At 33.0% G+C, this 25075-nt stretch overlaps 1 protein-coding gene across 1 annotated transcript in view; it reads right to left on the bottom strand.

Annotated features, from left to right (window-relative positions):
• Positions 1–1018: 1018 nt before the first annotated feature.
• LOC124367903 (E3 ubiquitin-protein ligase MYLIP) overlaps positions 1019–25075 on the bottom strand; it is a 46970-nt gene continuing 22913 nt past the window's right edge. Inside the window, exons 3-7 of the mRNA XM_046825103.1 lie at positions 24139–24367; positions 13248–13402; positions 12544–12760; positions 6697–6911; positions 1019–2787 (exon numbers count right to left, since the gene is read on the bottom strand). Of these exons, the coding sequence (XP_046681059.1) occupies positions 2586–2787; positions 6697–6911; positions 12544–12760; positions 13248–13402; positions 24139–24367 (1018 nt within the window). The 3' untranslated portion in view covers positions 1019–2585. The remainder of the gene's footprint in view (positions 2788–6696; positions 6912–12543; positions 12761–13247; positions 13403–24138; positions 24368–25075) is intronic.

Raw genomic sequence — 25075 nt, 5'->3', positions numbered from 1 at the left:
GTAATTTCCGAACACGCTAAAATTGCCCTATGTTTGTCAAAGTTCCCTATCGTGAGTTTGCGTTCTACACAATCGTAAGTGTCCTCATTGAAAACAGTGTATTCTTGGCTTTCAGAAACATCTTTTCAATAGACAGTAGGAAAATAAATGTTTATAAAATGTGTTTGAAAGCTCGTGTTTCGTAAAATCCCAAAATGCCTAATGCGTCGAAAATAGCTTCATTAAATTTTATTACTCTTTTTACTTTATCATTGTCTGAAAATCATGAAAATCATAACAAAACAAAGAAGAAGAACTGCTATAAGAAACAGTATTGTCAACCAAGACTATGAACTAGTATTTTATTTTTGTTCTGTTGCACAATCACCGACTCAGCCAGTAGAGGAACAACGCATCGCTTGGTTGCCATGTTGATTACTCTGTTGTTATTACGCCATTGCCGGTATTAGTGTATTGTGTGATATTTATTTGGATATTTTAGACTGTTCATTATTCAGTGTGTATAAATAAAAGTTTGTTTAGTGTCTTTTCTTATTTATTGAAGTTAAAAATGTAGAGGTTAGGTTAAGTTTTAGAGAATTGGTTGGATTTTTATGAAACTAAAAGTAAGCCTGTAGTAGGTTCAGTGTTTTAATTTTTTTGAAGACAATTTATATTAATTTCATAATGAGTGTTAATTTAAACAGTAGTAGTATTAGGAATGTACTTTGTAGTGAGTGGTATTATTATAAAAGCATATTCGTGTATTTTAGACAATACATTTTTTACTTTTTCTGAAGGTATTAGCGTTTTATTTCTATGACCATCGCTTGTTTTATTTTTCAACAAAAAAATAAATAAATAAAGATAAAAATACGTTGTTGTACATTTTTGTAAACTTCAATAAATGTAGTATCCACATAAATAATTTTTGGATGAAAAGAAATTGTTACCTAAAAAAGTTGGGCATTTATTTCACATTTTTGACTTTTGTAAAAATTATAAAAAAAGTTTGTTGCCATAGAAAAATATCTTATACAATGTAAACTTCAATAAATATCATATTTTTATATTCTACATATATTTATCTCTTAGAAATAATATTTGTTTATCCAATAGATTCAAAAATGTCACAGTGGTATACATAATAATGTTATAAAAGATTTTTCTTCAGATTTTGTAGTTTTTTATAGATATATTATTCAAAAGTACCAATAAACTTCTTTTACCCAAATATTTTTTTGTAATATGTAATTCAGATGTATATAACCAAACTTTTGTATATTTTAGATTTATTAAAAAAATTTCATATTACCTGAGGGAGTGCTATACATTTGAGAAAAATGTATTCTTTACTAATATTTTGATGTTAATCAGCAATTTAAAAAACTACATTGAAAATATTAAATATTTAATCATTCTTTTGTAAACTACATTTATTTCTAAAGACATTTATCTTAAAAAATAGATGAGCAGTGATTAAAATACAAAACCCTTACAAAATCACCAAAAAGTGCCTGCCATTTTGGGAAAAAATTATGGCCAGTTTCAGGGTTAAATTAATAATGTTTTACTGTCTGATCATGTGTTTGGGAATTGGAGCTATAGCCCACAACAAGTTGGATATATTTAATCATTGTGCACAAAAATGCGTTCATTGTCATGAATATTTTCATTTGTATAGGATAGAAAGTCAGATTTCTTTTTCAAAATTCATAGAAGAGAACAAGATTTTTAATTGCTCAATATACCACTCCTTCCCTATGACAGAGTGCTCAGTGATGGAGGAAGCCTCTCCCGCTGTCTTAATTTCGGAAAATGCTGGCTGGAGTTCCAAAAGATTTTTAAAAGAAATATTTACTAATTAAGAAGTTAAGAGGACTTTCATAAGGGAGGAGGAGATGCTACTTTTTGCTCAACTGCCAGGCAATACATATCTATATTTGTTAACATAAGAAACATGACTTAATTTAACTACTAGAATACACCCTGTTACTTGCGTTTTGAGGATGGTGGCCCAATTCAATGCCTAAACTTACCATTATAGTCATCTTACGTTAAATTTATTTCAAATTGAATCATGACATATTTTTAAATAAGTTCCTACAAATTGAGTTTGTTTCTCATTTCTACAAGAATCGGCTGAATGAGAACTAGAACCAACTCATCCTTACTGCTGCACTCCTGTTGCACAATTACAAAAGTGTTCAATATTTAAACACTTTATACAACACTTTAAGTGTTTATTGTTGCCATATAACAGAAAGCTGGTATATATGCAACTGTTTTCTAATTCTGAGACTGAAATATATATTTTGATGTTAAAAAATTGAAATCATACATTGAAATATAATTCAATTATGATTTCAAAATGATTAACAGATGCTGGAAATGGCAGTGGTATGGTTGTGTTTTGTAATTATATCTTTTACATTATATATTACCATGAATCTCATTGTTTTTGCAACACATTAATTTTATATAGTAAAGTGGGTAATGTGCATCCTTAACTATATAGACCATAACTATATATAAGTACATGAAATATGTCCCATCTCTACTTTTTCACAAAAGCATAATTAAATAGGGAGATAAACTGAAGTATTTCACTGTGTATTGTCTTTTTCCTCGGTGACAGCGGCAGGAGCCCTGAAGTCATGGTCAAGAGTGGGCAAGTAGACACGTTTGGATTCAAGGATGTTGGCACGGCACAGTGGACATGATGCGCAGCGCACTGCACACTCAGAGCATGCCACAACATGGGCACAAGGGAAGAACACTGTGTCTATTGATGCATCCATACAGATCCTTTAATAACAATTTTCATGTTAGTTTAATCAAATACTCAAGTTATAGTCAGTAAAAACAATCTAAATATAAAATGTTTTATTAAAAGAATTAACACAAAGATAATTAAATAACTGATTTTCTATTCTGAAAGTTATGAGTTTAAAACTAATAAATAAAGGTTAGAAAAGTTACCTTGATTATTTTGTAATCATGAAAAAAATGATAGTATTTAAGTTTCATAATCCAAATTTAACTGACACTAAACAGGTGAAGATATAAGACATAATACATGTTCATTGTTTATTTGAACACAATTCTCAAGATCAGTACAACTGTCATTTTTTGTGTTACAGAAGGTGTATTTATGTGTGTGTAGCATTTTCAGAGTAATTAACGTCTTTGTCCTCCAGTTTAGGGGTTGTAGTCCTCCTTCCACCTGCACCGAATAGAATGGGTCCATCAGTCAGTTCAAAAGTCCTCTTTAAAAAGATTGATGTCCAGTTGGACGACATGTGCTGGCAGCAAATTCCAGAACTTTGTACCAATGTATGGTGGCTTTTTCTTGAAAATGGCAAGGCGATGGGTGGGTAAGTCATAAGTACCAGTGTTCCTGGCTCCATAATGGTGAATATTATCTCGTCTTTCAAGGTTGCTTGTTCTTGCATAGATTGTAGTTTTGAGAATATATAACAAGAGTCTCTAAAGCCCAATCTTGCCATCATGCTCATTGCTTTCTTCTGATGGATGAGCACTCTCTATAGATTGCCTCCTGATGAGTTCCCCAGGCTGCAAGGCCGTCAAATACGTCTCAAAAAGGGCAAAATCAGTTGTTCTCACAGTTTTATCATTTAAGACCTAAATCATTCTTTTAAGGACGTACAGCCTAGTGTTTAACTTACTACATACAGTGTCAACATGCACAGCTCAGGTAAGGTCTTCAATGAGTGTGACTCCAAGGTGCTTTACTTTGTAGTATACTGTAAGCTCTGGCACTCCACTTACACCCTCTTTTTCCTTGCCGACCATTATGTGTTGATATTTTCCTTTGTTGACAACTAATTCGTTCTGTTCACAGTATTGTACAGCCATATTGTATGCTACTACGAAGTGCGACAAAAAGGCTTACACGTATAAAAAATGAAATGAAATGAAAAATGTCTTTATTGAATACAAAGTAAAAAATATTCAATTGGCGAGGTTAGGACTATTAAGTCCTCTCTTACACCTAACCATAAATTAATAAACTCTACTATTACTGTAAAACAAGAGCCACAATACAGTTCACATACAGTTTACGTATAATATAGAAAATATTAATTTTACAGTGCTTAATCAGTAGTGTGATGCAAATAGCAAATAGAAAGTTATTATCAAACTTTTATTCCAGATTACATCAGTGGTGAATTTAAAAGATCTAATCTATATATATATATATATATATATATATATATATATATATATATATATATATATATATATATATATAAATGAATGTTTGTGTGTTTATCCTTGATTCACAATTTGGTCCAATTTAAATAGTTTATTTAATTAATTTTTTAATTATAAATTGTTGTTGATGTTGGAATGTTTTATATTGGATCCAACAGACTGTGCTACGACATGTAATACAAAGCGAACTGATACTTAACAGCTGTTAATACTTTCAGCTGAAGTTCATCAAAGAGGCAGAAACATTTGTTTACATTTAAAATTTAGAACATTTTTATTGTAAAGTGCTTGATCAGTAGTGTAATGCAGGTTGCATAGAAGACGTCATTGCCTAATTTAAAATTCAGATTGCACCAATGATCAATAAACTATCTAATGCAATGAAAATACTATTAAACGCTATTATGAAAACAACCTCATTGTACAAATCCGTGAATGTTTGCACATAAGGTAATCGAATTTGGTTACATCGAAGGTAAATAAAAAGAGCCGAAAGAAGACACTTTATGATCGAAATTGGGTTTCTTTGATACATTTTCTTGAAGGTACACTCCTAAATAATACTGGAAATATCTTAGACAGAAAATTAATTTTAACAGACCGAATTTGATTCTTTATAACCTAATTAGTTTACCGAGATTCATCCATATACATTAATTGTTCTGAATAACTTATCAACACCTAGCAAAAACCACGAAAGATAGAGGCAGGAATATGGTACATACCTTCATAATGCGCCCAAGAGGCTCAAGAAGGAACGACTATCAATTATCTCAGCAATGTTTAGAATGTGATAGAAAAAGAATAAGTGAATATAGTGTACTGTTTTCAACAGGAAATTAAGTGTGAAGCCGCGGGCAACTGCTAGTGCATTGTAAATGTTATATAATTACTGTTATCAAACCAACCTTAATGAACAAAGTCAAGAATGTTTTCACATATGGCACTGAAAACTGATGGACTTCCTTGATATTGTGATATGGCATTTTAACAGTAGCAGAAAAAAGCAAAACTAACGTGCTTCAAAGTTCCATTCTTTCCTAGACTACAATCTGAAAAACAACAAGACTTCCCAACGCAGAATTTTAACCCCTAATTTGGGTCATTTGGTTTTCTTAATAATTACATAACATTATTCTGGATTATGATTTTTTATGCCAATAATATTTAAATCTCTCAACTAATCATAACTGTGATTGACCATTTAGCTTTGCAATCAGCCATACAATTGGCTAAAAATTCTGCAGTACAATTGGCTAAAAACAAGTCCTACAGGCATCACATACCTCTCGCAGTCAGCTAAAAAGCTTTTACTTTTAACACAAATCCAAATATTTTTTAAGATTAGAGGCAGTACAAATAAAAGAGAACACATTATGCAGGATCTTAATGTTCTAATAAATTTCTATTTAATTTTGTCATAATCAGTATTATGAAAGCTAGAAATAACTTGGGTCTTGAGATGTAAATGACCTGATATTTCATCAACAAAGGTTCTTGTCTCATGTTGTACAGATCTTTGGTCCACAGCCATATTGATTATACCACTGTTGGAAGATGAATTGGGTCTTAACTTAGCATTCACATTGAATCAACTCTTCCCACCATAACTACATTATGTGTAGAAAACTCCACATAGTTTGGTCAATCATCAATTGGGACATGTCTTAAACATTGTAGTGCGTTCACTTGTGCACCTGATAAGACAATGAGAATATCTCTATAGATTACACTTGCTTTTTTAGTCTAGATGTCTGATATTGAAATAATGCAAGGAATTTGTTTTTGAGCTTCTTCGCCACCGACTTTTTTGGATCTCTTCATATGGACGTGGACCAAAAATTTCAGGATTTAAGTCTGTGACAGGGTCAGATTTCAGATTCTGTACTAAGCAGAAAGTGAATTGGAGCTGGACTCAACATTCACAAACATTTATTATTTGTAATCCATTTTAATATTGTCCGGAAAAATGATACTTTGGTCTCCCAGTACATCAGTCCTAAACCAGATGTCGGATTGGACTAACACAGTTGTAACATTATCAACTACTCTGCTTGGAGAGAATGAACCTATTGCCTGGTTGATGCTGAAACATTGCTTGTTCATTAGAACATTTACTCATTGAATTCGAATCAAGGATTAAATCATCTGCTAGGGCTAAGACAGTGTAGGTACCACTTCTCAGTTATGAAAGCAGGTTGAGTAAAAGGAGTAGATATTCTAACTAGATAAGCTGTTTCTTCTAACTAGATAAGCTGTTTCGAAGTTATTCTGTTAGAGTCAGACACAAATAGACAGCAGTTCCAGATATCACTGTGTTACAGCATACTCAGATAACTCGCCAGGAAAGTGACCTACTTTTACAACCAATGGACAACAAAATAATTTAGATCATTTTTGAACTGGAAATTTTATATTTCTTGTCCAGTTATCACATAGTTTACTGAATACTTTGTCTTGTGGAAAGTGGAAACTTACCTGCAGGTCAGTGCGTCCAGCAGTCTAGCTAACCTCTCACTAGTTTGACTGGAACTGCTGCTGTCTGATGGTGCAGTGGCTGTGGCCTCAGCATTGACAGGCTGATACAAGGCTCTTCTGGCATTGTCATGTACCTCCCTGCAAGTCCGCCGGATGTCGAATACATACTGCTTTCCCAGTGGTGTGGCCTCATTAAAAATTGACACTATTGTACCCTGATAACAAAATGTTTTAATTTCACCAACAATATCTATATAAAGAGTTATTAATTTACATTAAAAGTGGTATGTATATGTGATTAAATATTCCAAAATTAAAATATTTCAGTAACTGTTATAAAATCCAACAAAAATGTTCTTGAAAGCTTTCCCAGACAATTTTTTTTAACCTTTTGGGGTCCATAAGTGAACTCAGTCTGGCATCACTATCTCGGCCGTTCCGGTCCAAGGCCAGATTCAGTCTGACATCTGTTTTAATGTGAAAATCTAACAAAAGAAGTAATTCGGATTCATATTTGATCCATGTAATGTCTCTGTAGATCTTGTGAAAGGGTTTTAAATAACTAATCACATGTTATCTTCCTCTATGGTTTCACTTTCTGCATTATTATGACGCATAGTTGAAAACCTGCAGTGTTTATTTTCAGCCGGCCAATGACTTGTAGTATCTGCTGCTTTTTGGTTAAACATTTATTTTCAAGTAGTTTGTTTATGAACAGATACAGATTTATTATGATTATTTAGTTGTCAACAAATAAATATGTAAAATGAGTTTTTATTTTCAACTGAAATGATGTTAACGAGCTGAGGCGCGGTGATGTAAATTTTTGCAAGATAAATACATAGAGAATGCATTGTTTGATTTTTACAGTGAGGATTTTGATATTGATCCTGATTGTGTTTCAAGTAATCCACTTTGTTCAAAAGAGCACACTAACTAAACGCTTCTACAGTTTACCAATATAATTAGTACTACATTCTTTCATAAGCTAAAATGCAGGTATTTTACTGAATCAAATACGTTGTATATATATATATTTAAATGTCATGTTTCTTAATAATGAACTTGATAATGTGGGTATTATGAACATGAATAATACTTATGATGGATACTTCCCTACAGTTTTGACTCCTAAAGAAATAAAGCATGTAAGAAACCTGAATCAAAATGCATTTTTACTTTATTTTAAATAATAATAAAAAAAAAAAAACAATAAACACAAATTGCATTACATTAATTTTAACAACAATGGTATGAGGTTCTTTCTTGAAAAAACAAGAGTTTATTACCATTTATTAGTTTATAGTGACAAGCACATAAGGAATATTGAAATATAGGTGTAATCACTTAAAATTCATTGGACCTGGTGAATCAACCCAGTGGGGAACAAATGGATCCCAAAAGATTAATATTTGTAAAAAGCATCTATCAATCAATCAATATCTCTGTATTCAATATTTTAGTACAGAAATATTTTAGTACATGAATCGCATCAATTAGGCTATATTAAAGTAGGTAACAATGTAGGCCTTATATTAAAACAAACACAAAACTCATAAATCTCTAAGTACAATTCAAAGAAAAATATTCATCAAAAGAGTAAAATGGATTCTTAGTTAAAAAGAGTTTGAGATCCTTCTTTAATTTTTGTGTACTATTTTGTGTTTTAATGTAAAGAGGTAATTTTGACCCGCATAGCTTGGAGTTTTATAATAGATTTCTAAATGTGGATTTTCCAAAACAATTAAATTCCAATTTTGAGTATTATAACCATGAGTTGCTGTTAATTGTTTAATAGATAAATTTGAATTCTTAAAATGGAGTATTATTTATAGAATATACAAACTATACACTGTCATAAAACCCAGCTGAATAAAACCACCTTAGCAGTGTCTCTCCATTTAAGCTTTAATATTTCGTTAACCCTTTGCGGTCAGGTACGGTATTTATAGTTTGTCCTCTGCTATCGCATGGCCAGTCTGACGGGCCACAGCCATTTGTGCAAAAAGTAGGAATTGTTTTCATTAGAGTTGTCCTCAGCGATCGCCTGGTCCGTGAGACTGCCCAATATAGATTTCCTTTAACGCTCGGCTGGCTGTGTCGCTGGCCAGTAAAACATTCTGTTTTGAGAAATATTTACCATGTGCTAGTAGGTCTGTGAAGTGCTGAAACTTACTGAGAAATTATTGAACTAAAAGACAAATGCCTTTCATCACATTTTATCGCCTTCAGTCTTGGAAACAAAATATAAATTCACAGCTGTGTTGCCGGAGCACTGTTTGCTCTGATTGACGTAGTTGTCTGCACATTGTTTTGTTTATGTTTATTTATCAATTTGTTTTAAGTCGTGATTTTAACATGGCTTTTATTTGTGATTTGTGTAAATGGTTCTAAAGTTTTAAGAAAACATAGTGGTGAACCAAAAACTGTCTTGAAAATAACGAGTAAATTTTGTCACCTGGTAAAAGTAAGGTTATGCCTACCTGCAGATTAGTTGTAAGTTTATTTGTAATGGTGTTAGTTATCCAATAGTTTATAAAATCCTGTTAACATGGATAACCTTGTAAGTAATGAAGATTACGAAAAAACAATCTTCGATGAATCTAGTGATATTGACTCATATCATGATAGTAACGTGCAATCTAATTATTGTGATGACTTAGAAGATTATGCTATAGAACAATTAGAAGATGAATATGGTGAAATTCTTCCATTAGAGGAGAGCCAAATTTTTGAAGACGATAATGTTGTTGGCGAGACACAAAATAGAGATATAGTAGGGGTGGATAAAGAGTGGAAAGAATGATGTGAGGGCAATACAATTTTTTTTGAATTTAAATGGGCACAAGATAGTGGTTAAAAACTTTCAAGTAATGAAAAACCATGAACCTCTTTACCATTTTTTTAACTATTTTTCAATGACAGCCTTTTAACTGAAATAGTTCAAGAAACAAATAGGTATGCTGCTGAAAAAATCCAGAAAAATACACCATTACAGAAAAAATCGATCTGGCGGTCATGGGTAACACTTCAAGATTAAAAAGAAATGATTTCTTTTGCAATACCTGCACAAACAATCCGGGACTCCATATCGGCGAGTGCTTTGAAAAATATCACTTCAACAAAAGGCTCAAACAAGATTAAATTAAAAGACTGTCATGTTGTTTTTAGAAGGCTCAGTATAATCTGTGATTTCTTTAAATATTAAATAAGTATATAATATCATTTAAATAAAACAACCAAATGTATATTGTATTTCATTTTATTATGTTTGCGTTCATATCAATAAAACACATGTTTAAATGTAATTGGTTTTGAGTTATTTAAAGTTTAAATGCCCAATGTAAACATTGAAGGTTGCTGTAAAAACAATTCCGAGTTGCTAGGAAGTGGCCGCCATGATAAATATCGAGCTGACGCAAGGACTGGAGTGGCCAGTGACACAGGCCAGGCGAGAGGCAAGGACTACTCATGTTGAAATTATTCTGTGCCGTCTTTGACAACTGTGTGGCCAGTCTCACGGGTCATCCGACCGCAAAGGGTTAACAGCTTTTTTTGTGCTAGGAGAATTTTGTCCAGATTTGCTTTAGTAGTTGCACCATATAAATTTGAGCCAAACACAATGTGGTATTGAATCAGAGAAAAGTAAATGATTTTTAATGTTTCTAAATTACAAAACCTAACCAATTTTCTGATAACAAATATATCTGATAATATATTTTTCAAAACATATTTAACATGTAAATCCCAACCTAAATTTTCATTGATTAGCAAACCTAAAGATTTGTTATTACTTAGTTGAGATAGATGTTGGTTATTTAATACAACATTATATTAAATAATCAAAATCTAAGTCAGGGTTTGAACTGCTTTGCCTTGTATAGAAAGAAACAAAAATGATTTTAAAGTGTTAAGCAAAAAAATTTTTGTCTGAAAAATATTGATAAATTGAAGAAAATCTTACAAAGGAGGACAGTTCTACTGCATCATTATTTGGTCCTGAAACGAGTAAACTTGCATCGTCAGCATATAGGAATATCCTGCAGTCATTATCAGGGACCATTGCAGGTAAACCCTTCAAATAGCAGAGAAATAACAAAGAACTCAAGATTGATCCCTGAGGAACTTTATCTTTATCTGCTTTATCTTTTGGAGTGATGATGCATACTCATGATATTATTTAAAGAAAAGTAACCTACTTGAACATATTGCCATCTATTCGTAAGATAATACTGGAACCACTTTTCTTCTGTTCCAAAAATACAAAAAACGCTGCAGAACTTCCATGAGCTTCCTGTGGCAGATACTGTCAAAAGCATGGCTGAGGTTCATTAAGATCCCAGCAGCTTTTTTACCTTTATTTAAGGAACTAATTACAGATTCTAACAACTCTGTGATAGCAATTGTAAGAGATCGGTTGGATCGATAGCCATGCTGTTCACTGTCTTAAAGCATGTTTGTTTCAGGCAGTTGGAAAGCTGTTTGTATACTAAACGTTAAAATTTGTTTTATATTCTTGGCAAAAGGCTAATTTGACTGTAATTAACCGTCTCCAAAGAATTGTTGTTTTTTAATAATGGAATTGTTTTTTATATTTTTAGTTTGTTTGGAAAAAATTCAGAAACTAGTGAAGTTTGCTAATGTGTTATTGATTTTTAAAATTATTTTTTGCATTTTTAATAAGTGTAATTGGGAGTTCATCAAAGCCTGCTGAATATTGATAAGGAAATGATAAGAGCTGTGTTTTACGTTTTCATCCTTATTTGTCATTGTTACATTAAAAATGCTATTATTGACTTGAAGTCATAAAACAAATAACAGTTAACTTTTAAAAGTCATATTATATTGTGCTGATTAAATCAATTAAAACTCAAGAAATGTTTAGAATTAAAGTACAGTTAATATTTACAGACAGTACAAAATTATAAACAGAAGAGTTGAGGACACAAAAAAAGGATTTGCCTCAGGCTGGATTTGAACCTAAGTGAGCTGAATAAGAAGTCCACCTCCATATCAAGCGATCTTGTCCTGAACAAAACACTGACAGCTCAACTTGAAGAGCTGATAAGATAAAAAAAGATTTTCTTATCTTAATACACTGGGCTTTTCAAAATATTATTGTTGACTGATAAAAGCTGTGGATTGTCAAATTAAAAAAAAAAACATTCAAAAATGTTAGCTGTTAAACCTTATTGAAACAGTTAGAATTATTGAGATTAGGTTGTGAGACACTTCAATCAAATTTTGTATTGCAAGAGTGAGGTTATATTAGACCAAAATTATTTTTATGCTTCAAAATACAACAAATTTGTTCTCAGTTTATCAATCAATCTTGTAATAGAAGTCACTGTTCTTTTTAAGGTAAATTTCATATACTTTTTATAAGTTCAGAATTAATAATAACTCTGAATGCTATCTATCCCTGTCCTTGCTGTAATTTCTCTATTCTACCACATAAAACCACTTTTTGAGAAAAATCATGTGTTTGGACTGTTTAACAGTCTACATTTTAGAAATAGAATCTAGTAGCAAATTTAAATCATACCTTTGAACTTCATCATTGCCTTCTGAACTATCAGAATACTTGAATATAAAATCTGTACTACGAGACAAATTTTTAAACCCCACAACACGTATCTTTGTAATCAATTCAAGCTAACCAATAGCACAAGGACTATTTAACTGTAATTATATTATAATGATTTTATATTGTATCATTTCTCTTTTATTCTTTTCATATTCAATTTTAAATGATAAGACTATAATATTAATTTGCTACATATACAATTATTGTATTGACTGGCACATCCTTCTTTTATAGCAATAAAGAATTATTTGATTGATTACCTTGAGATCTCGAACAAACTGAGCAGTAACTGCACCACGTACTGTCTCACAAGAGTAGAACGCATGTTTCTCGGTCAGAGCACGGTACACCTCTGTGGCCACCAGAGTGCTCTCACACTTGACATCCAGGGTGGAGGGTTTGTGTTGCACGTTGTCATAGTGCAGCTGGAACATACGTCGCTGGCTCACTGCACTATGTATGGCCGTGTATGGAATACTGAAACAGAGATTTTTCTCTCAATTTTTCTATATGGTACAATAACAATATAGATTAAAACAAACTACAAAAAAGTTACATTAAAAGCACTAGATACAACATAATGGTTAACTTACTATAGCACAAAGTCGAATAAATTACATAGAATAAAAATTACAAAATGTCTTTAATTTTGTTCAAACTTGGAAATTTAATTATCAGACAAAGCAGTGCAGTTAAAAAGAAGACCAGTTAAATGTATCAGATTTCTCCACATGGATAATGATACTCTCTGGATAAAAATTCTCATGTAAAGTTTGTTGCCCAGCTCCATTAAGATATTTTACATCATAAAACAAATTTAATGTAAGAGCTGGTTGGCATACATTTATTACCATAATACAGTTATATTCAGGGAAGCAAAAAATGAGATTTTGTTAATGCGTGCAGGATTTCTACTGATAAAAACAAATTGTTAAGAGAGAGAGAGAGAGATATGAAAGTCTACCTCTGAAACGTTTGTGTTGGAGGATAGTAGACATTAATGCCATGTGGACCGATGCCCAACACTGTGTTCTTGCAGTAGAAGAGCTCCTCCCCAAACCCTCTCAGTGTTGAGATCTCCTTCAGCAACCAGTACTCAGAAGTGCTGCTCTTCATGCCCTACAAGAGACCTTACACATATGCAAATCTGTGTGTAATAATTTATAAAATTTAAAAAATAAGTGGCCTACATAAGGTAACGGTTACTATGGATGCGAATTCTGACGAGTTCGTACAAAGTCGTCCGAACAAACAAAAGCCTGTTTCCTAATGATACTGTTTACAGTGGCAGCTACTTTTGCGTTAGAAAAGACACGAAGTCGTCAGAATGATTTGAGCGATTAAACAAGTTTGATTTTTTCGTGCGGCCAGCAACTTTTTTCACCCTGTGCGTCGAATTTTAGAGTTATTAACTTAAATTAACCATGGACATTGATAAATTAATCGGTCTTGTGTACAAGAACAGGTGTTTGTGGGACATGAGAAATAAAAACTACCACAACAGAGATCTTGCTCGGAAGAATCGGGATAAGGTTGCAGCAGAACTCAACACAATTTAGGTTAAATGTGGGTTTTCAGTAAAACTATTTTTTTAAAGGAAATTTATTCTTTTTATCAAACAAAGGTTGTTTTATTTCTATGGTTAATTGTTATGTCAATCAGATTTTCAATAATTTTATGAATCTAATTTGTTTTTTTGTTTTAAAATGAGATTGTTTTGTTATAATTAATAAATAATTTTTATTTGAATAATTAAATACATTGTTACATACATACTACCAAATATCGGGTTAACATAATTATTCTGTTTTTACAATTTTCTACAACATTATTTTTAATGACGGGCTTTCAAGAAAATATTGTTCATCGAGTTCATCCATTTATTTAGCTGGGTGGCTTTGACACGTTCTGAGAAGATCTGAAAACGCGCACACTGTAACCGCCTTGTTCTGACGAGGGTTTCGGATGTACTCGTCAGAACAGATTTTCGTCAGAATTCACATCCATAGTAATCGTTAATTAAAGTGGAGTAATTGTTTTAGGTATTCTCTAGCAATTTCTTGATTTAAGTGATTAAAACAAAAAAACAAATTCTTGTCTGAGCAATTGCTTGAGTTTTCTCAGAATAAAGTAATTGCTTATAAATAAAGTAAATAAAACAGTGGTGCTTTTCATTCCCAAACAATGGCAATAAAAATGAATCCAGCCTAGATCACACTTCCTTTTCTCAGTTCATATGGTACTGGTAACATGGCCGAGTTCATGCCCATGTGAGAAAGCAAGATTTATGGTTTTAGAAGAGAAATAAGCTATTGTAAGGAGTTGCTTCGGTTTGAAAGTAAAGTGTGAACTCATAAAGTTTTGCTTGAAAATGAAACAAGAGTTAAAAACTTATTGTAAGACAAAAAAAAGGAAAATTTTAGATTTGTCAGCGATTCAGGACTTTAAAGCGGTATTGGAGAAAATATGGCTATGCAACAAACAACTGTCTGTAAAACCATTATTTCAGTGCTGAATAATATAGCTGAGAAATCAAGTAAACCGATTCACTTTCCTGCAAGGAATGCTCTTGTGGCAAACACATTATCACCTCCCTACAGTAGATGGAACTCTTGATTGGATACAAATTAAGATTATAAAAATCCATACATTTTGAAGACAAATACATTAATAGGAAGGGGTTTGACTTGTGCTGCTGAATGGCTGGGAATTGTCCATGATATAATTTTTCAGAGGAGAGATGTAATTTCAAAATCTGATGTTTCTGCCCATTTCCTTGGAAACTCTAGTTATGGAGTGTCACTGAGGCCTAGAAACACCTTGTAATCCAGTTACAGGGGAAGAACAGGTGAAATTTAATGCTGCACATATGAAGGGGAGGGTTATTATAGAGATGTTTCGCTTAGTTAAAACAAAGACATTCAATTTTACGAAAATGTCTACTTTTGTTACTGTAAAACATTCTTGATTGTTACATGTGCAGTGTTGCATAATGTTTCAAAACATTGTAAAAAATAACATTGATACTGGCCTAAACAAAATTTGAATTTAGCAATGACAAAATGGTTTTGGGCAGTCCTCAGATACAAGACCAAGACACTCAAGAGATAGGAAAATAAAGCATTAGTGGATGATGAATTACTTGCAAAAATGAAAAGACTATACAAGTATAATATATCCTGTACTAGTATCCCTACTCAAAAAACAAAACTGGTGGCATATAAACAGAGACTTGTGCCTTCACACACATAAAAAACCTCTGCAGTTGACACAAGGATGCTCCTCACAAGAGCTGTACATACACAAACACATGTACACATGCCACACACAAAATGAAAGGAGGGAGTGAGACAGATTGCAACAATTCCCATGAGTTGAAATCAGATCAAAGTAAATGATCAAGATTGTTCCAGATAAGTCAAGCACTTGTTTAACTCAAAACTAAGAATATTCCTAAACTGAGAGTTAGTGATCCATAAAAGTTGCTGCAATAAATTGAAACAATCCAATGTAATAAATTAATGTATTTACATCTCAAACATTATAAAATCAGATAAATTGTTTAAAAATATATTTTGTTGTGACAAAATAATAAGCACATGCATGATAAGTTTTAATTTAATTTACTTTTTCAGATTATTTTATTTTGAACTGGTTCAGGCTCCAGACATAAGCCATTAATAACTAAAATATAGAAGACATTCAAACTATACATAATTAGATAAACATAATAAAGTCTAACATACAATGAAAGAAACTTATATTTACATATTCAGTTTTGTTTCACCCAAATATGTGTTTCCATTATATAATAGACAATAGACAATAGACAATTTATTGGCCATTAATAATTTTCAATAAAAATTACAATAGGCTTCGTCAAATATTAAGGCTTAAATTACTAGCCCAATCTAAAGTTAAAAATCCTTATGAACGATCTCACAGCTAAAATATTCATTAATATTATAGAAAGGTCTATTTTTTAGCCAAGAATACAATTTAATTTTATTAAAAACTTGACATGGTAAAGTTTGAACAGCATAAGGTAACAAATTGAACATTTTAATGCCTAAGGTTGTATGGTAATTTCATGGTTTTACCTAATCTAGCTCTATCTACATTTAACTTATCTTTATTTCTTGTATTATAGTGATGAACATCATTTCTTTTCAAAACCATGTGTGACTTTTTTCTTACATCTACTAATACCTCATAAATATACAGATTTATAACAGTTAAAACACCAATATTTACAAAACAAAGGTTTACAATGATCTAACACAGGTGCATCCGCTAAAATTCTCACAGCCTTCTTTTGGATTACTAGCACCTGATCAATGCCTGTACCATTACCCCAAATTATTAAACCATATCTAATAATACTTTCAAAAAATGCAAAGTAGGCCATTTTTATATACCTTTGTGATACTATTTTTTTTTAAAATTACACAATAAGTAAATAACCCATAGACAATCTCTTGCATACATAATCAATGTGTTGTTTCCAAGATAGCCTGTTGTCCACTATTATCCCCAATAACTTAACAAAAAAACTTCAGATTCAAATATAGGCCTATTAATATTCTTAAGAGTTATTAACATTTGTTTTGTTTTTTTCTGCGTTTAAATAGAGACCATTTACATTTAAACCAGTTAAACAGTTTCATTCCATTGTAGTCTCTACCAAGTTGTTTAAGTAAAGCAAATTTGTGTGACTATTTAACAAAGTGGTATCATCAGCATATATAGTAGTAAAACTAGAGACATTAAAACTTAAATCATTAATAAATATAATAAACAAAACAGGACCCAACACAGATCCCTGTGGCACACCTATATTTATATCAGCCACTTGGGAATAAAGCTCCATTAACCATAACAACCTGTTTGCGATTTGCAAGAATAGGACCTTAACATGTTCAAAATTCTTTGCACGAAACCCATAGAATTCCAATTTGTTCACCAATATATCAGGTCTAACACAATCAAATGCTTTGCTCAGATCACAAAGTGTGATCTGAGCCCAACAATTATTTTCCAAAGCTAAGAGAACATTATTTACAAGAGTATTTACAGCTTTTAACCGTTGAACAATCAGTGCGGTAACCAAATTGACTAGAACTAAATAATTTGAGATTTTCAAAATGAATACATATTTGATGTTTAAGTAATTTCTCAATTACCTTAGACAAGATTGGTACACATGAGATAGGCCTATAATTATTCGGAACAATCAAGTGAGCCATTTTTTATACACAGGTACAACTTTTGAAAATTTTAAACATGTTGGAAAAATCCCTTCCAATACACAACAATTAATAGAATATGTCAAAGGCTCAATTATATAATCAATAACAGCCGTAATTAAAATACTACTCAATCCATACACATCTTTAGAATGGGAATTTTTTAGAGATAAAACAATTTTACGAACATCATCTACAGTGACAGGAACAAAAAACACACTCCTCAAATGGAGGCAATAACTTATTAAGACATTGATTTGCACTATTTCACAGAACTTTTCACTTTGGCACTGATCTCTTCAATAGCTGTCACACAGTGTGAGTTGAATTCATCAGGCAGAATATTACTGGACCGACTGCGTAGGGTTTTCCTTCCCCGATGTTTGTTTAATGATTGTCCATGCTGCTCTACATTTATTGACTGAGTTTTCTATGTAATCTTTCATTACTCTGTCTCTTTGCTTCTTTAATAGCCAGTTCTATAGCGCCTTCTAAGAGTTCTCAGCAAGTTGAGTAAATTATCATTATTCGTTCTATTATAAATGTCATGACAACACAAAATTTGCTTTTTTCATGTTCTCTAGCTCTGGGGTATACCAATTTAAATTTTGCTTTTTAGTTCTATTATTAGGTTTATTAATCTTTATCTCTTGCATTGGATGGCATTGATTAAAAATTTCTAAAAATGTATTATAAAAACAAATCAAAAGTTTCTTCTGCTGTTAAGTTACAATTCTGAGGAGCAATAAAATTCCAGTCTACCTTACTTAAACAGTATTTAAACCCCTCCAGGTTCACAGTTGTATACCTTCTTGCAAATTGAATCGAAGGCCTACTTGAATTTATTTTACCGGGGCCATCAGTCTTCTTATTGATAGGCCTATTCTCCGCCAACCAAACCATAACTTGAATAGCCTTATGATCTGACAACAAAGGTTCAAAAATATGCAGCTCGTAATTTTTAGGGCAGAGGTCAGTAATAATATTGTCCAAACAGGCTTCTCCACGAGTAGGCAAAAATTTATTTATACACAAAACAAATTATATTGCCGGAGACAGTTCAAAAAAGTCATTTACACTAGGTTTTGAGGTGTTTCGGATATCAAAGTCAGCATTAATATCTCCACAAATTATTACTTTACATTTAGGCCTAAGTCTGATTAAAAAAATCTCAGAAGTTGATCTAACTTGTCCAGAAAGACATTTACTTTACCTTCAGGGGAACGGTACAGAGAGAAATAATAATGACATTTAATTCAATCAGCCTGATAGCACACACCTCAAAATGTAATTCTTCACAAAAATGTATTTACGTTCAATTTCTCAGTGACAAATTTATTAGATAAAAGTATACTTACTCCTCCTCTTATATGTGTCACACGGCAGTATGCACTACCAACCAAATAGTCATCGGGTACATTATAAGTCACTTCATTATCCCGTAACCAATGTTCACTGAGGCACACAATATTAAAATTTATCAGATTTTTAAAATCTCTTCAAGCTGTTCAACTTTTTTATGCAAACCTTGAATATTAATATAAAAACATTTTTAAGTTAGGCAAGTTCAAACATTCCAAATCAGTCATGTTGACCATGTCCCGGGCTTAGGCCTATGTCCGCCTCTTGGTTAGAAACTTAGTAAACATACATTTTTTAGGCCAAAAAACTTGAATGATAGATTTCATTATAGAGGCTACTTGGTACTCCAACTTTAAATGAACTATATTCTTGAGGAAACTTTGAAGTTAATTTTTCCACAATATAGTCAGCTTCCTTCTTATCTTTAATATATTTCTCTAAGTCTTTAGATTCAATATGTGGACGTAGCCTAGATACAAATAAGAAAAAAGTTTCTTCTCTGCTACGGATAAATTATCATCGGCCGCTGTGCCAGTGATAAATTTTTTTTTACCATTAGACCCATTTCTAGTTTTTATCTGATATAGTTTGGCCTCTGCTTGCCTGAATTAGGTTTAACCTGAATAGATCCAGTAACATTTGTACTAGGCCTAGACCTCCTATTTGACCTACTGTTAACTTCTAGCCACTCACCATCTCTTCCCTCCTTATAAGCTAAACGCAGAGCTTAACTTAGGTGTACTAGTTAAATCAACTAGCCCATCAGTAAATTGTATTCTTTTATTATAATTACAATTCAAACTATGCCCTACATCTCCAACTGCATCAGTCCTAGGTTTAGTTATGGATACAGGCTGACTATGTTTTCCAGGAACTAGGCATAGTTCAGATAAGTCTTTACTTACCAAATTGCCACTAGTTAAATTATTCTTTAAATTTATTTGCATAAGAGTCCTTATTGTCCAAATTTAATACAATATCCGTGATGGCTTCCGATTGGTTTTTTAATAGCTGCTTTAAGCATCTCATTTTTCATTAGTCAATCTATCCAAGCTCAGAAGTTATAGCCTTCTGATTGTTTGTTAATACTTAAAAATTTCATCGGTTAATATTCGAATTTGACTTGAACAAGTCAAACTTTCGTCATTAGTACTATGGTGATTAACCTCCAAAGCAGCTTCACTATTGATTGTACAAGTTGCTGACTCCATAACCTCTCGGCACTTTTGGCATACGAACACTGCTTTGCCTAATAACTTCAAGAAGAGTGTAAATTCTTCGTCGGATATATCAACACAAGCTATATGGTGCCACGATTTACAAACTCCATAACAAAATATAGATTTATTACTTTTGTAACGTTTTTAGAACACGAACGACACTTCGTTTGATTTTTAAAACCGCCGGCCATCTTGAACGTATGAGTCCACTAGTCAAACTTTTTGTTTTGATATACTGATTGAGAAGTTTGACCACCTATATTGTGATTAATAAGCAAAAACCACATAATAAACATTGTTATACACATTGTATGTCTCCCACCCATGAGGTACAGTCATAGGACCTTGAATGAGCTATAATCATATTCTTCCGTAAAGGTTACTGATAATGTTTATGAGGCAATTCATTTGTAATGGAATTGACAATGTAAACAAAACTGTAAAATGTACTTGTATGAATACAACACAATTGATATAAACATATGCTTTTATAAATAAACATTTACAAATAAAACATTAAGTACATTACACACAAGTTCTTAAATCTTATAATCTTTTTACATAAAACAAATTTTCCTTCCAACATAAGGTCTTAAAAAGTACATAGATTTCTACTGCCATACACATTTTAGTCATTCAACAAATGTTCAACTTCCCCCTTAGAATTATGATCTATTCAAGCATTAATACTTATTTTACATGTATTTACAAAAAGGACACAGTCTTGAAAATAGATAGAAACTTGAATGGTCATAAGATTTTTACTAAATGTATAAAATTCTGCGAAGTTGTGTTTTATAGGCAGCCTGTTTTCAAAATTTAATTATTTAGAGTGGTTCTAAACACATGCCTCCAGCTCTGACAAATATATTAAAACATAATCTTCTCATTAAATTTCTACATTATTATAGATAGTCCAATTAAGTGAAAAAAATAATAGTAAATGAGAATAAAACATTATTAAATTATTTTCGAATATATTACACGTATAATTTAACGTTAGACCTATTGTTTCCATACAATTTGATGTTTTTTTTATACAGTCTATTAATGTTACTTAGAATCGATGTCAAAATGGCTGGAACATATGTTTTGATAAATGCATACATTATTGTATTCTGTTTGCAAAGCGATTATTTTTGATAATAATATATAATTATTAAGGTAAATATACGTCACACCTTGCCTATATAGAAATGAAGCTTTAAGCAAAATTTTAAGTAGATAGGTCAGTTTTTTTAAGGTATCACTAAGACAGATAGATAGAATTTTTCAAGCCCCTCCAGTAATAGGCTTCGCTAACGCTCAGCCAATAAAAATATCTTTATTTTGGAAACTTCTTTTAGGAGTGATCTTGTAGCAGATATATGTACAAAATAATATCTATGGACTTAAAATTCCATTACCTGATATAAGAAACTAGTACTACCAGAGCTATTTTCAAAAGCTGAAAAAGAACAATTATAAGACTTAAACTGGATTTAGATCACATGCTCTTATTTACTTTTGAATACAAAGACATCAAGACTACTGTGAAATCGCCATAGCGTAATACACTTTTCATTGCCTTTTTGAACATCCTACTTGTGTGAAACTGGGTTTACGACTCTTGTGTACCTTAAAAATAAGTACAGAACTAGGCTGTCATGTGTTGAGAATGATTTCCATTCAAAACTCAGTCCAATCATGTCAAATATTGCTATTTTGAGTGTAATATGTAAATATGTTTTTGAGTGGAAAAATCAGTTTCACCACCATGCTTTGGGATTGTGTCTAAAACATTGTAGTGTACTAAATTGAGCACCTGATGAGACTATGAGAACATTTCCTCTGAATTACACTGGATGGCTGATGGGTAAACCCGACAGAGCTCTTTTGTAGTCTATGTGTCTGTTGTTGAAATGCAGAGTTCGTTTAGAAGTTTAGTCTTAGTTGTTAACATTTTTTCTATCTCTTTAGTGAATTCCAGATTACAGGAGTCAAGTCTGTGACAGTCTCAGACTTTAGACGCTGCTCTGAATGGAAGATTAAATGGAGCTAAACTCAACAATTGCATTGAATCAACCCTTCTCACTATACTACGTCAACCATGGTACAGATGTTTCCACAACAAACTCTGAATTGAATATAAATGCTAAACAATTACTACTAAAAAATAATCTAGGCAGCTAATCGTGTGCCCTCATAAGTAGGTGGAGAATGATGAGCACTACAGATGCAGAGTCAGGTCATCTATCTACCTCTCCACGTGGGAGTCGAGCGAATACTAGTGCCTACCTCATAATTTCTTTCCATTCTTATTTACCCTCCTACAGCATTGGAAACTCACTCATACCTATCCCAACACTTCTTTCCTTTCCTATTTATATTCTTATTTACCCTCATATAGGATTGGGAACTTACTAGCTCTGCTAGCAATCATACCTTGCCAAGATGAAGGAGGCAATATTTGGCCCAACCCATTTATTTACTCACTAACATTACTTACGAGGGCTGTTCAGAAAGTAACCTCCGGTCGATTGAAAAAAATACACCAAGTTAAGTAAAAATATTTTAATATATACATCTTACAACTACATCTTTGCACTATTTTTCGACATAGTCTCCATCACGATTGAGGCACTTATCGTATCTCTTCACAAGCTTTGAAATTCCTTCTGCATAAAAATCACCCGCCTGTGCCTTGAGCCAGCCTGTGACCGCATCTTTGAGCTCTTCGTCGTCATCAAACCGCTGGGACCCGAGCCATTTCTTCATATGCATGAAGAGGTGATAGTCGCTTGGCGCCAGATCTGGGCTGTAAGGTGGATGGTTGAAAACGTCCCACTTGAAGGACTTAAGAAGGGCTGTTGTTCTGCAAGCAGAGTGAGGACGGGCGTTATCGTGCAAAAAAACGATACCGGAAGTCAGCATACCACGGCGTTTGTTCTGTATAGCCCGTCGTAATGTTTTTAGTGTTTCACAGTACACGTCTTGATTAATGGTCGTCCCACGTTCCATGAATTCAACCAACAACACCCCTTTGGCATCCCAAAACACCGTTGCCATCAGTTTTCTGGCAGAAAAATCTTGCCGGGCTTTTTTTGGTTTGGTAGGCGAATCTGAATGTGCCCACATCTTTGATTGTTCTTTTGTCTCAGGGTTTACGTACTTAATCCAGGTTTCGTCACCGGTCACGATTCTGTTTAACAATGGTTCTCCTTCGTCCGCATAACGTGACAGAAAGTCTAATGCAGAGGCCATTCTTTGAGTTTTGTGGTGGTCGGTAAGAATTTTGGGCACCCATCGTGCACATAACTTACGGTAACCCAATCTTGCTGTCACTATCTCGTACAAAAGAGTCTTAGAAATCTGTGGAAAATCAGTAGACAACTCCGCCATTGTGAAACGTCGATTTTCACGAACTTTTGCATCAACTGTCTGAACGAGTTCGTCAGTCACCAAGGATGGTCTACCACTCCTCTCTTCATCATGAACGTTTTCTCGTCCACTTTTAAATAAACGTACCCATTCACGGACAACTCCTTCACTCATAACTTGTGGTCCGTACACGGCACAAAGCTCACGATGAATAGCTGCTGCAGAGTATCCTTTGGCTGTAAAAACCCGTATAACAGCACGCACTTCACATTTGGCGGTATTTTCTATTGCAGCACACATTTCAAACTGCCACAAAAACTAAACTAGCGCAGGTACGATGTTCACTCGACTACAGCTTGATGCCGACTGACCTGCTTAGTGCGTGAATGCACAGATGGCGCGCTACTCCCCTCCACTACCCGCACTGTGACCAACCGGAGGTTACTTTCTGAACAGCCCTCGTATAAACAAAAATATACACAAAAATACACTGTAATTTAAATATAAGTTTTTGTAGGGATAACTTTTATCACTTACAATATTATACAAAACAAATATTTTTATTGAAATCCAAACTTTAATTTTTAAAACCATAAAAATATTTTCTCCCATGGCACTACGTGAGAGAAAAGTATAAACTGTTCACTCCTTGCTGTGAAACACATACCCTGATATCTCTGTGCTGCCTTATAACTGCTTCTAGGGTTTCCTGGGAGTTGCTATTCAACAGTAGTTGGCACCACTGGTTGTAGAGACATACTGGGGGACTGTCTGGCTCCAGATCACCACTCTCCGCCTGCGCTATCAGGGCTACCAACCGACTGCCAGTCTCTGGACTCTCTACCTTCAGTCTGCCTTCCAGTAGATCTAGTCTTGCATGCAGATAGAACTGGTGCCTGAAACATTGTACACAATATCTCTCATTAAAAAATTCATAATTGAAATTACTTTCAGGTTTAATAAACCAGTAGTAGTCTATACATAAGACAATTACAAGATTTTTTATTCCCATGTTGCTAAGGCTAAGGGAATAAAATGCTTCAATACCTCCAGAGATAATTAAGAACTGTTATGGAAAGCTATGACCACAGGCTTAAAATAACTTGTGGAGTGACAAGGCTTTGTTCCATATTGGTGATTTTGTCAATCGTCGTAACTGCCATTAGTGGGCGCCATGTGATATCGATCCCAAAATGACCGTTGTAAACTCGCCCCAAAGTGACCGTGTGGTGTGGAATGACTGCAATAAAGCTCATTGGTCCATGTCTTCTGCGTGATACATGAATACTGATCACTACCTTCAGATGCGAGATATACAATATCACAATGGGAAAACACTGATGACCTCATTTTAATGCAAGATAATGCACCACCCCACTTTGCAATAATTGTTCACGAATGGTTGGACCAAACATTCCTGCATATTAGCTGGGATGGTGTGGATCGCACAAATGGCCTGCTAGAAGTTCAAATCTTAATCTATATGAATTTTTTGTGTGACTACGCCAAGAAGCAGGAATACAAGTCCAAACCTCGTACATTGGACGAATTGGAAAATGGAATTAAAGAAGTTATCACCAACATCCCAATTGACTTCCTTCAGA

This window comes from Homalodisca vitripennis, chromosome 1 (genome assembly GCF_021130785.1).
Source record: "Homalodisca vitripennis isolate AUS2020 chromosome 1, UT_GWSS_2.1, whole genome shotgun sequence".
In the NCBI taxonomy this organism is placed as follows: domain Eukaryota; kingdom Metazoa; phylum Arthropoda; class Insecta; order Hemiptera; family Cicadellidae; genus Homalodisca; species Homalodisca vitripennis.
The sequence above is the reverse complement of the archived record's forward strand: the minus strand, read 5'-3'. Positions and strand labels throughout refer to the sequence as shown.